Here is a 15,629-nt window from a genome sequence, read left to right as displayed (position 1 = left end):
TAGAATACAGTGACTGCACTGGGCCCCGCTGCCATTACAAAACTAGAGGCCGGCCCCCAGCCCCTCCTTCCTCCTCGCTGATACACATGCCGGCCGCGCTGTGCAGCATGCGGTCGGCAGTGTGTCAGTGTAAAAACGGCAGCATTCGCCCCATAAGACGCACTACCATTTTCCTACCACTTTTTTTTTGGGGGGGGGGGGGGGTGCGTCTTATAGGGCGAAAAATACAGTACTTATTTTGGTTTCAAAAATGCTATTATTGTGTAAAACTTAAATAAATATGAAAATGTATACATATTAGGTATTGCCACGTTCATAACGATCTACTTTATAAAAATGTCACATGACTTAACCCCTCAGGTGAACACTGTAAAAATAAAAAAATAAAAACTGTGCTAAAACAACCAATTTTTGGGTCAACTTGCCTCATAAAGTGCAATAATGAATGATCAAAAAATCATATGTACCCAAAAATGGTACCAATAAAGAGTCTTCCTGCAAAAAACGAGCCCCTGCACAAGACGATTGGCAGAAAAAATAAAATAAATATGGCGTTCAGAAAATGGAGACACAAAAACTTTTTTTTTTTAAATGCTTTATGTAAAACTGAAACAAACAAAGAAAGTAAACATATTTGATATCATTGCGTCCGTAACAACCTGCTCTATAAAAATAGCACATGATCTACCAGTCAGATGAATCTTGTAAAAAAAAAAATATTTTAATGGTGCCAAAACAGCCATTTTTTGGTTACCTTGCCTCACAAAAAATTTTATATATAGCAATTAAAAATCACATGTACCCCAAAATAGTACCCATAAAACTGGCCCCTAGTTTCCAAAATGGGGTCAATTTTTGGGAGTTTCTACTGTAAGGATGCATCAAGGGGGCTTCAAATGGGACATGGCATCTAAAAACCAGTTCAGCAAAATCTGCCTTTCATATGACGCTCCTTTTCTTCTGCGCCCTGCCGTGTGCCCTTACATCAGTTTACGACCACATGTGGTGTGTTTCTGTAAACTGCAGAATCAGGGTTATAAATATTACGTTTTGTTTGGCTGTTAACCCTCGATGTGTTAAAGAAAAAAATTGATTAACATGAAAAATCTGCCAAATTTTCCTTTAATTCTTCTGGAACACCTAAAGGGTTAACAAAGCTTGTAAAATCAGTTTTAAGTAACTTGAGGGGTGTAGTTTCTTCAATGGGGAAATTTATGGGGGGTTTCCACTGTGTAAGCCCCACAAAGTGACTTCAGACCTGAACTGGTCCTTAAAAAGTGGGTTTTGGAAATTTTCTTAAAAATATTAAGAATTGCTTCTAAAATTCTAAGTCTTCTAACGTCTGAAAAAATAAAATGACATTCACAAACTGATGCCAACATAAGGTAGACATATTGGGAATGTTAAGTAATAAATATTTTATGAGGTATCACTTTCTGTTTTAAAAGCAGAGAGATTTAAATTTAGAAAACAGATTTTTTTTATAAATAAAGGTAAAACATATTGACTCAAATTTACCATTAACATGAAGTACAATGTGTCACGAGAAAAAAACATCTCTGAATGGCTTGGATTAGTAAAAGCGCTCCTAAGTTATTACCACATAAAGTGACACATGTCACATTTCCAAAATTAGGCCTGGTCAGGACAGGGGCAAATGGCCCGGTCTGGAAGTGGTTAAAGGGAGTCTGTCAGCATTTTTATGGTGTCCTAACTATGGGTAATATAAACTAGTCACAGATCCCCTTAGCAAAATGCTGTGTCACTTTCTTTAACTGACTCAACCGTTTTGCTAAAATCTTGTATTGAACAGCTTCAGCGTATTCCAAGCGGGTCCCCATATTCATGAGGCCGTGGTTCTCCCCACCCACCTGCTTCTGATTCATATGGAAAAAACTGTCAATCAGAGACAGCCATGAGCTCATGAATATGGGGATTTATTGGCATGTGCTAGAGATGTTAAAACCTAGCAGCATAAAACTGCTGACAGATTCCCAATAAAGGGGATGTCATGCTGATTATTATGAAAAAAAAAAAAGACTAAAATAAGTCATACTAACCTTACTGATTCCTCACTTTACCTTTCTAATGTTCCTGGTCCCCGCCAGTCGCTACTACCTAGAACCTCCGGACACATAGGAAATGACCACTCAATTGGCTACACAATCCCTTTAAAGGGGTTTTTCATTTATAACGAGTGATCATACCTATCAAATTGGGTTGGGGGGGGGAGTTCTACAACTGGGACCCCGACAGATCACGAGAGCAGGGGTAACTGCTCTCCTGATCTGTGGGGGTCCCAGCTGTAGGACCCCCACAAATCTGATTGCCTATCCTGTATATAGGGAATAACTTGTTATGATCGGTATACCCCTTTAAGTGCAGTACTAGTATAAACCAATATTTTTTAGTACAGGTTTAGTACAGTATAATGTACCTGAACATATTGTAGCTGTCTGAGACTACTGATGTATCTGCTATATGAGACATGCATCATAAATCCTCATCCTCTTTTGAAAGACATGTAATATAATTGTCTATCATCCTGAAATCTGCATTCAGGCTGAGATCATGCTGCCTGATTCATTTTATTTAGTAAGAAAATGAACATCATTTTAAGTCTGTCTTTGTGATTGATTGCTGGGTCTTCAGACTGTGATTCTTGTATATTAAGTGGTGTCTGGCATCTTTAATCAATAACGTTGCACATTTCTTATATGCTAGGCAATGGCTTTTTGGATGCAATCTCAGACTGGATCGACACCTGCTTATGTGATCATTTTAGTCTTTTCTACTTCCAGCGTCAGAAGATTATACATCTTTCTTTTCTAAAACTGGTACATTCAGGCTTATCATTAAATGAAGACATCACTGCTTTCACAGGATGCTCCAAAAGTATAAAGTCATTCTCCTAGGCAAAACTTAAAACTAGATGGCACTTCTGAATCCTTAAGTGACCTTTCTTTGTGCCCTTCTTTCTTCACAGTTTTTGTCTGCCATATTAGCTGTCCTTGTCAAGTAGTCACCTGGAAAGTCCTTTCACCTCAGTTCTTCAGCTCTACCTGGTAGACAATCACACTGATGAAACCCTCCATTCTCATCCTTCAAGTTTCAAGTTAAGCCTGATGAAGGACATCTGCTTGAAAAGTTTCTACAAGTAAAACTTCACAGTGGTGTGACGTACGACATGGATAGATATATAAAGATAGTAGATATGACCTGCAATCGGGGTCCCAACTGCTCTTTATCTTTATGTCCCTGCTTACCATGCTTTACACAGACCTAGATATAGTATACATCTAGGCTAATTTTATGGAAAAGCATTTTTGTGGAGATGAGAAGAAAGCTTTTCATAATGCCCATCAGACTTTAAATAAAAGTGCCATGATCTTGTTCTCCCCCTCTTTGTGGCCAGGTTCTCTGAAGCAACGAGGGATATTAGATATCAGTAGGGGTCCCAGCGAGCCATAGTGGTATATGTGATGCATATGCAATAAATATGGAATTATTCCGATATTCCGAAGAGCATGTAGCATTATATTACCAGATGATGATCCCACATTGATGGAGATACAAGAGGGGACTCTTCCTACTGATGGTGGCCATCGATATTTAATGATATTATAATCAGTTTTTGCTCTGAAGCCTTTCACTGATAGTGTTTTATTCGAAAAAGTAAAGACTTGTATATCTTTAGATATGCAATGTATTTTGGGGTCCTCTATTTTTGTCTTGTTTTTGGTGGTCTTTGTCACATAAATTCACATCTCTATTGAGGGTGCAGCCTAGTAGGCATGTCTCTTTTTGGGGTTAATGCATTACATTTCCAGTGGAAATCCTACATATTGCAATGTGATGTCTCGGGTTTAAAACAAACACTTAAAAATACCAAGGAAAAATCACAGCTGCTCAGAGAACAAGGTAAAAGATCATTACAACAATTAACTACACCTAATGGACAAGCGTTTGATCTAATTATACTGGAATAACACCTTATCTGAAGTCTTAGCATTCAACCTCGTGCTAATTGCCTAACAAGATTTTTTTTAATACAGTGAAAATAAAAAATCACGATATTGGGCCATCAGCAGGTTAAAATGCTACTTATAAATACTAATGAGACAATAAGGTATAATAGTGTGTTTATTATGCCATGAGTTGAGATGACTCCCTGGGTTCATTATAACTAAATTATTATAACTACAATTTTGAGTGCAACACAATGTATTGTATCCTGCAACGTGAGGAGCATGGCAATGTGTTGCTTAAATATTTAGGAGGCAGCAGTTGTGAGTCAGAGGCTAGATGCGATAATAATGTTTTTTGAACATGAGATACTTTCCTGCTGATCTTTTTTTCATTTCTGTGTTCTAGAAGAGTCACAGCACCATGAATGCACTAGGCATGTCTCATGGGAGCGCACTGACAGCGTTACAAACAGCATGGCAAGACCACAGGAGAGATCGATGTAGACACTTCACAGCACATCAGAGTAATAAGAGAACTATATGACGCAGATAACAGGAAGTACTGAAGCATTTCATGGGCTTTTGATGAGTATTCTGTTGATAATATGAATATAAAAACTCTGCATTGTGGTTTTATATGGGAAAACCTGGGTGTTAAATTTGTCACACATCATATACACACTGAGATATACCTTAGATATCTTAGACTCTGGTGTTAAAGGGGTTGTCCGAGTGTTCAATACTGATGACCTAACCTCAGGATCTGATTGATGGGGGTCTGGCTCCAAATACCCCGGCCAATCACCTGTTTGAAGAGACGGGCTCTTCCTAGGTCAGTGATGTGACTTACGTTCATTGTTCACATGCCTTAGCACAGCTGAGTCCCATTCAAGTGAATGGGGCTGAGATGTAATACCAAGCACATCCACTATCCAATGGACAGTGCTGTGCTAAGTAAGAGCACTGTAGCCTCTTCAAACAGCTGATCGGCGGGGGTGCCAGTAGTCCCCAACTGATCATATACTAGTGACCTATCCTGAAGATAGGTCATCAGTATTAAATACCACTTCAATGTTATACCCAAGCTTTACAAACCCCCCTGAGCACTACTGACTACAATACATCTAAAACTGAAAATGATGAATGAGATGGGCCTGTCGGCCCCTCCCCGCCCACTCCACTCCCACAATATTAGACCTAGCGTTGTGCCACCATCTGCACCTGAAATACGCACAGGCTCGGACTGGCCCACCGGGGAGGCGGGGGATTCCTCGGTGGGCCCCCAGTCTCCTGCGCCCGAGATAAGATGGCGGAGTAATTATTTCTCCTTTCTCAGGACAGATAATTATTGCAACCACTAGGTGGCAGTATCGCACAGTGATGCAGCCTCCTACTGGTGTACATTGTACAGGAGGCCCTGCAGTATCTTCTAACTTCTGGGGCTGCTGGCTGTGAAAGAGGAGAGAAGGTGTCTGCCTCCTCCTGCCCTCCCTGCCGTCTGGAAACTATCTGCTGGAGAGAAAGACTCCTCTGCGGTGCTGGACTGATTTCTCAGGTGTGTGACAGTAGTGAGCTGTAGGAGACTGTAAGGGGGAAATAGGGGATTTGTTTATTGCAGACTCAGATCTGTGTATGTGTGCTGCTCTCTGCAGAGTTCAGCGTGGCATTGGGGGGACTCTGCCCTAGGTCCCCCCAATGCCTCTGCTCTAGGAGCACCCCAGCTCCAGATGCCACCCCAATGCCCCCTCTCTAAAATCACCCCTAATATTGAATCTTCTCCAATTGCACCCCTAATACCCCTGCAGCTTCTCCAGGATCCCCACTATTACCCTGCCTCAGGTGACCCTAATACCTCTGCTCCAGGATCACCACTATTACCCTGCCTCAGGTGCCCCCAATGCCTCTGCTTTAGGTGCACCCCCATAAGTGCCCCAGCTCCAGATGCCCCCACTCTAAAAGCACCGCTAATATTCCCTCTTCTCCAGTTACCCCTGCTTCAGGATCCCCTCTATTAGCCTGCCTCAGGTGGCCCTAATGTCTCTGTTTCATTTATGACCCTCTGTTTGTGCCCTTTGCTCACGTTGCTCCTCTAGCACCTTTGCTTGGGCTTTGTTAAAGGTTGTGACCTGCAAAGGGGGTTGGACTTATGCATGAATAATTCTGCACAGTGCGTCACATTCTCCAGTATTGACACGTATGATTTACATGGCGGCATTGATGATATTCCGTATTTACAGGCATCACTGCTGCCATGTAAAGAGATACTGGTGGTGGAGTGGTGGAAGATTTAAAGGGGTTCTGCAGGTTTTCAAGTTATCCTCTCCACACCATAGGGCATAACTATATGAATAGTGGGGTCCGATTCTGAAATCCCCACTGATACCAGGAACGGGTCCTGTTCCCCCTTTTTATGGTGTGGCAGGCCACACATACGCCCTGCTGCTCCATTCATTCTCTTTGGCACCACTGCAATTAGCCAGCGCTGTACTCTGCCATCTCCAGCGACCCCATAATGGATGGAGAGGCAGGGCATATGCTCGACCTGCCACTCAGTCAAGAAGGGGGGTCAGTGGGGGCTCCAGCGTTCTGACCCCCATGGATGACTTAGTTATCCCCGATCCTGTGGATAGAGGATAACTAGAAAAGTGGACACAGGCCCTTTAACAGGCGAGCATTTCTAATTTAGTTTGACACATATTTTGGGACAGATTTTTAATTTTTATTTTTTTACACCCAAAGAAAACCTTTAAGGATAGGGAATGTGAAAAGGTCCAACAGCTATGACACGACAGGTGATAAGGGTCTGACTGCTGGGACCCCCATGATCAAGGGAACGTGGTCTTAAAGGGGTTGTCTCACTTCAGTAAGTTGGATTTATCATGTAGAGAAAGTTCATACAAGCCACTAACTAATGTATTGTGATTGTCCATATTGTTTCCTTTGCTGGCTGGATTTATTTTTCCATCACATTATACACGGCTCGTTTCCATGGTTATGACCACCCTGCAATCCATCAGTGGTGGTCGTACTTGCATACTATAGGATAAAGCATTAGCCTATGTGTGCCCCCATTGTCCCGGCCACCATAAAGGCTGAAACTTTTGCCTATACTGTGCAAGCATGACCACCACTGATGGATTGCAGGGTGGTCATAACCATGGAAACGAGCAGTGTATAATGTGATGGAAAAATTAATCCAGCCAGAAAAGGAAGCAATAAGGATAATAACAATATATTAGGAAGTTGCTCGTATTAACTTTCTCTACATGATAAATGCCACTTACTGAAGTGATGCAACCTCTGTTCTGCAGTTTGACAGTAAACACAGAATATTAATCAGCTCTGGCATACCCACTTCTCCAATGCCAGTGTTCTCCTGCCTTACAGGAGGGGGCCCTTCTTCTGCCATCTGCTTTTCCACATCATCTAATATAGATGAGAATATGTCATCAGGAACATCCATCTCCTCCTCTCTCTGCATCTTGCTGACTTTTCTAGGATATGGAGACTTTGAAGGATGATTTGGAAGAAGTAAAGCCAGCAAAAGATGAGGATGGTCATCATTAAGACCTGGTCACCCTAAGGGGTGCAGACTGGATGGTATTGGTTGGCATGCTGGCAGTGGAATAATAAAGGCTTCCATCTTATTGATATTGAATTATATATTTTAGTTTACGACTGACGTAGGAATAAGTAAATGTAGGAATAAATAAATCTGACGCAGAATAAGTCTAACTGCACTCTCCCACTCCAATATTCTTCTATTAATTGTTTTCAGTAACACTGTCCCTAGTACATGAGTGCTTGCCACGTCTCTCCCTATGCTCAGCTCACAGGACAATGGCGGAGACTGCGCGGGATGAGGGTTTTATAGGGCTGTGACATCACAGGGGATGGCTATCTGCAGATTGGCTGGCTGCACAGCATTATGGGTGATCTTGTGTTCCAGTCTTGTCTCCTCTACACTAAGTTTCACTTTGTAACACGTGCAGCCACCATTTTAGGAAACTGATTTGTTACCATGAAGCGCAAGGAATCTGTTGCGAATTGAAGTTTTCCTAAAATTCTGCTTGGAATGCTTAGCTTCGATCAACACTAATAATAATGTGACTTGACTGTGTATATGTATATCTCATAAATATGCATAAAGTCTGAACTGTAAAAGCTATATAGAAACATGTGAGGGGGACACATGTAAATTGTAGCTAATCAGGTTACATCTTTTATTTTCCAACCTGCCTTCATGAAATGGCAGCCACAATTGGTCACATCGCTGGTTTTATCCACAGAAGTTTTTACAAACCTCCCCCACCATCTTCTTTCATCTGCTGCATCTACAATTATTTCGCTGTCTTGTCTGGGGATAATTACTAAAATATAGAGTCACGAGTCAGAATCAATAATGGCACAATGCACTGCTGTAGGCTTTGGCTCCTTAGTCTTCGCCACCTAATTTGCATTATATGTAAACTAATTAGTGACAAATTAGACACATTGTGAAAGCAAACCTGTAATTGCTTGTGGATGTGAAGTAATCATGAATGCAGAAATGTGTTTATGACCCTTTGGCTACAAACAGAAAGGTGATTTTTGGCTGAACTAAATTAAAAGCGGTAACAAATAATAAATGAGGCCTTATGACACCAATCATTTCTCCAGTAAATCGTGATGACCACAAATGCAAATCATAGATTAAATATAATAAGCGAATGGTTATGTTAATAATTTTGGGCCTTTTTACAGTGATACGCCGGCCATTATTTTTGTGTCATATTAATTTTTGTATTTTTTTATTTTTATACCTGAGGAAATATAAAAAATTGGGAAAAATAGACCGTTTTTCAAATCGTTGCACGGAATGCAACAAAAATAGGTTTTAAAATCCTGTCCTCTTTTTTATAACAGTCGTTTTCATATATGGGATATGTAGTTTATGGTCACAGAGATGTAGTTAGAAGCTACTGTGTAACGTGTGTTAATTTTTTTTATTTTGTCTTTATTTGTTTATTTTACACTCTGTGCCCCCTATAAGGTCATATAAGACCTTTGGTGGGCATTTAATATTACTTTTTTTTTTTTATTCCTACCAAATCTCAGTTGGTGTTCCTGAGAGGCTGTGAACAGGTGAGCTCTTTGCACCAGTTCACATGCGGTGCTGGACGGTGGCCGTCGCTGCTTTTGTGCCGTGCTGGTGGAGTAATAGGACCCAGGGCCTTGGTGGTTTTTCTGCACAGTGGGTGCTGTGTGGCTACTGGGTCCCATTGCCTGCTGGAGCGGTGTGGGGGCGCGATGGTCGCCGCACTGCGCCGCGCCATAGTTAGAGTAGGTCCCCACTTGAAAGGAGACGACCTTGTCATGGTAAGTGGGCCTATGCTCTTTGATCAAACTATATACTAATGCCTCCTAATAGTGCATAGCAAATTTATGATAATAGTGCTGTATAGCCATTGTTTATCTTGCTTAAATTTAAAACAGTTGTTGTATCAAAAGCATAGTAATGAGGATGTGCGATTTAGATTCTCTCTCACACATTGGTTACTTTTTTTTTATTATTAATTGTGCCTGTAATTAAAGCTGATAAGTTAGCTCCTGTTGCAGGGGAATATAGACCCCTGCAGTTATAAATAGGCTTTTGAGCCTTGCTGCAGAGCTTATCTGGGTTTGCTAAAAACCAGCAGCTCTTGCCCCCCGCGATCACATGATAGCTAGGGTCATAGCAGGAAGTACCATTGCCACATCCTAATCTGTATATGCCTTCTCTATCGGGTGTGTGGATGTCACTGACATTGAGGTCCCCATTCCTGCAGCTGCACTGGTTAGCGGAAAACTGCTATCTTTGCAAGAACATTCAGGAACATTCTTGCTGAGTTAAATGTGGACCACCCAGACATATACCTGTATAGTCAAAAAGGGCCCGCAAAGATACATAAGCAAAATTATACGTACACATTTTCAGAGCAGCAAAGAAAACCTCCTATGATATCACAGGGCAAACTGCCCACTAGTGTGTGTGACATCAAACTAATACTAAAAGTAAAAATTATTGCTAAACAGGAAACACAGAGATCCATCACTACTTGTCTACCTTTTAGGTATCTCCACACTACAGCGACTACTTAAAACTTAGCAGTTTAATACAGTTGCATACAGGACTACTATAAATATCTAGACTCTAGATATGTAGCTGAATTGGTGTAACATCATGGTGTAACGTCCATGAACAGTTCTTCTGGAGTTGCCTTAAAGCCCTACCATAGTAGATATAAAAACTGGAGATAAATGCAATCACCTAATGTATATCCTGCAGAATTATACCTAAAGGAAATCTGTCCGCAGTTTTGACCATGCTAAACTGTTGACAGCAATAGGTAGGGGCCAGGCAGTGCAGTAGAAACATACCTTTCGTGGAGCTTTAGTTTCAGGAATACGTAAATATCAAGTTTTCTTCTTTCATATTTTGACCCTTATGTAAATTGGAGGTGGTGCTTTCCTGTGCATCAATCTACTCCACAGTGCCTGCCTGTGAGGCACATCATCCAACCGGGAGACCAGTACATCAGTCTCTCAAAGCATAAGGGAGGTGCTGTGAAGCTCCTCAATACAGAGAGCACTTCATAGTGAAGTACCACCTCCAGTGCACCTAAAGTGTAACTGTCATGCTTTCATCAAAAAATCTATTTTTAGGATATGTTACCTCTGGTGGAGTATTTTGCATAAAGCAATCTTTAGTTTCTTCACATACCACTTCCTTGAGCTTTTCACTTAGTTATGGCTGTTTGAACCTCTACAATATGAGGATCTTCTCAAGATGGCTCCTCTGCCAGTTCTTTGAGGCCAAAACTGCCTTCCCTCTCTTCACACACATATACACACTTGCTGTAGCCAGCAGCTTCCTGCCAGCCAATCAAATTCGATTACAGAAAGACATGCCTCCTCACTCAGCCTAATACAAGCATGTAGTTTAAAGGACCGCCCCTCTGTCTTCTGTTTACACTAAAGGGAAGACAGAAAAGCACTAGCAGCAATCTTTTAAGGGACCAGTGGAAAGGGACAGGAGACATTAATGAAAGCTGTTATAAGGTAATTAAAGATCTTTTGGCAATCATTGACAGACTAACTTGGGTATACATGCCTAATTCTAATAAACGATCAAATAAATAAAAATATGACAGTTACACTTTAAGGACCAGCACCTTGCAAAAGTTCATATTCACACAACACTAATAATTATACGTTGTACAAAACCTTTGGTTGTCCTGCTCTCCTCAGTCCATAAGTAGTCCCGTCAATAGTTTAGCACGGTGAAAACCCCTGTAATACTCCCATTAATGAAAGATGCCCAGCAAGCTGAAATATAGGCTGAACATTAGAAATATGTTTTACAGTCAATGGATTTCTTAGCAGAGACAGTTATTTGTTCGGCCATGAAAAATATCTGAAGTGAACTCAGATGTCAGCTTCCTGCACCTATTTCAATATAACTGCATTTAAAAGTATATTCACAAAACTTACTTCCTTCGGACTGAAATGTAGAGAACATTCAAGAGCCTCCTTCTCTTCTAAATCCAAAGTATATAACTGAGGATATAGTGGGTCAACTTCAACCGCTAAAAAAGAAAAAGTAAGTACTTTGACCAAAACATACAATGGATTTCTATGCCTAGTACCACCTGAATGGGGTGATGCCTTAAATCAGTTTTTACTGTACCATACACTGTGTATAAAAGTAATATCATCCTAAAGTCATCTAAAGATTCTTGTATTTATTTTATTCATAGTTACTCTTCTACCTCAATGCAACATTGTGACTTGTATCTATTCAAATTGGTGAATTTTCAATGCACCAAGATGGTCTATTTCTAGACACTCTTACCTGACCCTATGTATTTATAGCTTACCATACACTTTAGATAGCTTTCAGAAGGACAGCTATTCATCCATACATATCTATCCTTGGCTGGTGTTCTCAATGGGGAAAGGAGCAGTGGAGTGTCTAAGGTGTTTGGCACCCAAGGAGGGTCCTTTCTTTGGCACTTCCCTCCCCATAATTTAAAACATTTGGCATCAAGGGAGAGTCCATATACACCCACACCATACATGGCCAACATTACCGAGAAATTGACATCTCGGACATGCAATTTTAACTGCCCACAGTTCTTGTTGTAATATTCTAACTAGTAATTGTGCTGAAAATGCATTTTTAATCTTCTTCCCGCTGTATGGAAATGAATCAGGTCAAGGAAGTCAAGGTTTCCTTTCCCAATGCCCACCTCCTGCAGCTTAATTGATAGAGCCTGTGTGGGATCTAATGAGACCTGGGGATGACATTCCCTGCTTGAGAGACCGTCAATCAAGTTGCAGGAGACGTGGTCGGGCAGGGAAATCTTGACTTGGAGTAAAACACCAACCTCCTTGACTTGAACAGAATCCAAACAGCAGGAAGAAGATTAAAAGTGCATTTTCAGCACATTTATTAGTTAGAATAACGCAACAAGAACTGCTTCCAGAGCATCATAAGTGCATCAAAAAGGTTCTGTGGGCAGCTAAAATTGCATATCTGAGATGTCAGGTTCCTTTTAAAGTTCTTTAGGTTCTATATATTGAAGACCTATCCTTAGGACAACTTGTTAAAAGGTTCTAACATCAGTTCCATAAGTAATAACATTACCAATAATCTTATGAGTATTAGTACTCACCAAGCCCCTTCTTAGATAGAGTACCTGCATCTTCTTTGAATGTCAAATAAAAATCTTCATATTTTGAAAGATCAAATTCTACTCTTGCACGAGCCACCCCTTTATTCTGAAGCATAAATGGTATAGCTTGGGTAGAATTCACATACACACCAGGAAAAAGGAATGAACTCTGAAAGGCAAAAACATATTACACATGAACAGTCAGAAGTTAGAATCCAGCCTCATAGGGGTTGGGAACTTCAGGAGAATATTAATGAAATGGCCATGCAGTGCATGCAATAATAAACTCACAGCATGCTTTTATCACACCTGAGCCCAAGTCCCGCAGCTGCCCATCTGTGCCCCATCTAAACAGTGCAGTGCTGCATGCTGTGAATTTATTGTGCCACAGCATGCGCTCTATGGCCATTTCAGAACAGTTCTTCTAAAGTGGTCAACACCTTTAATATTGTATTCACGTGCCAGTTTTGAAGTGTTATCAACGAGTTTTTAGCAAAATCACAGCAAAAAAATATATTTCCAACTGCAATAAAATACCTGAACTTTTAAAGTGAGCACTTTAACAGTAAATGTCAAAAAAGTGATTTTATTACAAGAAAATCTGTTGACTATTTGCATCTATTTTAAGGGCATAGTCACACCCAGCAGATTTGTTGTACATATTTCTGCAACTAAAAATCTGTTCTATATTGTACATCGGAATAGGATTCTTTCCATGTGTGATTATATCATAAAAAAATAATTAAAATGACATGCAGTCTAAAGAGCAGAACTATATATGTGGAAACATGGGTTTCTTAAAGGGGTTATCCAAACCCTATAATGCCCCTTCTAATGCCCAGGCCCCTCACGCAGGTTGTACTTACTTTGCTCCATGACACCCTCGTCGCTTCCGATGCCCGCACGGCCACTGCTGCATCTCCCTGTCATGCGGATCAAAACATCCGGCGACCAGGGGGCGAGGGGGGGGGGGGGCCAGCCAATAGCAGGCTGCTATACAATGTACAATGCTGTGCTTGGTAAACATGGAGAAGGCCGCGGCCCTCGCAGGGGCATTGGTGCCTTCTCAAGCAGCTGATCGGCAGAGGTCCTGGGTGTCAGACCTCCACCGATCAGATACTGATGATCTATCCTGAGGATCTCTCTATCTATCCAAATACATTCTCTTACAATATGGTATACAATACAATTCCAAACATTTCAAATTTAACCTACAAGTCCATCAGAGCATTATATCCCATTTAACTTGGGCTTATTTCATCACAAGCATTGCCCTTCCAACCTGACATGTTATTTAGGTGTTAATAATACTGTTCTACAAATATGCACAATGCTTTACTGGTGAATACCCAGGGTTATCCATGAGGAACAGACACAATTTCAGCTAAATTCCTTCAAACACCAAATTATGTACAAAAGCATTTATGTGTCTTGAGCAGTCAGTGTGAAATGCGCTTCGTCGCGTGACTTTATTTTATACACTTGTTTTGGTACAATGCACACATTATTAGTAGCTCAAACAATAAGAGATGTCTGATGGGATTTTTGTTAATATCCAATACATGTCACAAGACAAATTGAGGTAAATCTACTTACAACAGAAATGTCTACTTCTGGTGGCACAACCGATCCTCCAATTCTCAGTGCTAGAGTCTTTGCGTTACGAACTGATACCTGACAAGGAAGAATATACATTTTGCCATCAACTCGCAACATAACAAAAAACCCTGGAAATAAATGTCAGAATTTTACAACATGCTGATGTTGGTTACTACTTAGCTATATCATATAAAATAGTTACATACTTAATATTGTAAATATTTATTTTGTTCATTTATATAGCACCTACATATTACTCAGCGCAGTACAGAGACTGTGGTCACTGATATCACTACTGAATATAAAATGTTTGTAGTTGAACAGATCCCCATTGGTTTTTATGTGATTGGAACAATGCCTATTACTATAAAATCAGAATTAATTTGGGTACAAAGAAACATCTCCTATTTGTATGGAAGGAACAATGACTTGCATCTAACGGATCAGTTGTCTAATCCTTTTGGATCCATTGTGTAAAAAAAGAAAAAGAAAGGAGGAAATACATTGGGCTCATACATTTACCAGCATCATATGCTGCATTTTTATTGCCTTTTGAAAGGTTGCATTACATACTTACTTCAATTCTAGTGTCAAACTTAATGACTGCCCTTGGTGTGAAGAAGATTGTGAGAGCAGCGTGGCCTCCAACAGGGACTACTCCTTGTGAAGGAGTAATTGTCATTCCAGGCAATGGACTAATATCTACAACCTGTGGGAGAAAAGAAAGAGCAAAGAATATGTTGGAACTGGCCTTATCATGCAGTGTTGCTATATGAATGTGATATACAGCAATGGTGTGTATTGATTGTATACAGGATATATAAAATAGCATTTTTTACTTATTTTAACAGTTAGGGATCTTTCACACGAGCGGATGCCGTGCGGGTAATCTGCTGCGTGAAAGAGTGCCAAGCCCCACTCCGGACAGCAGAGACACGGAGCATTAACATGATTGATAATGCACCATGCCTCTCTGTAAACTTTTTACTATAAAATTAACGTGAGATAAAGTTGTCACCGTGATTTTGTAGTAAAAAGGTCACAGAGAGGCACAGAGCATTATCAATCATGTCTCTGCTGTCCGGAACGGGGCTTGGCACTCTTTCACGCAGCGGATTACCCGCACGGCATCCGCTTGTGTGAAAGAGCCCTTATGCTTAGTGTAGTCTTTATGTCAGTTACAGGTAATTGCTCAGTTAAAGGTTGGAAATGGGGATGACTGCTTTACAATTCTACCTCATTACTGATTTGGACTTGTTCAGTGACCGTAGGTCTTCAAGGTTTCTGAAGGTTTCTGGTTTTGGTGGGGCAATAACAGTTATCTGGTACTGTTCCATATTTTTTGTTCTTATTTTCCTACTCTAAA

General features: G+C 40.6%; 1 protein-coding gene across 1 annotated transcript in view; it reads right to left on the bottom strand.

Annotated features, from left to right (window-relative positions):
- Positions 1 to 15,629, bottom strand: part of CFAP47 (cilia and flagella associated protein 47) — a 572,366-nt gene that overhangs the window by 468,758 nt on the left and 87,979 nt on the right. Inside the window, exons 19-22 of the mRNA XM_040424993.1 lie at positions 14,841 to 14,972; positions 14,261 to 14,338; positions 12,689 to 12,833; positions 11,481 to 11,575 (exon numbers count right to left, since the gene is read on the bottom strand). Of these exons, the coding sequence (XP_040280927.1) occupies positions 11,481 to 11,575; positions 12,689 to 12,833; positions 14,261 to 14,338; positions 14,841 to 14,972 (450 nt within the window). The remainder of the gene's footprint in view (positions 1 to 11,480; positions 11,576 to 12,688; positions 12,834 to 14,260; positions 14,339 to 14,840; positions 14,973 to 15,629) is intronic.

The sequence above is a fragment of the Bufo bufo genome, chromosome 3, assembly GCF_905171765.1.
Source record: "Bufo bufo chromosome 3, aBufBuf1.1, whole genome shotgun sequence".
Taxonomy (NCBI): Eukaryota; Metazoa; Chordata; class Amphibia; order Anura; family Bufonidae; genus Bufo; species Bufo bufo.
This window is presented reverse-complemented; position numbering and strand designations above follow the sequence as displayed.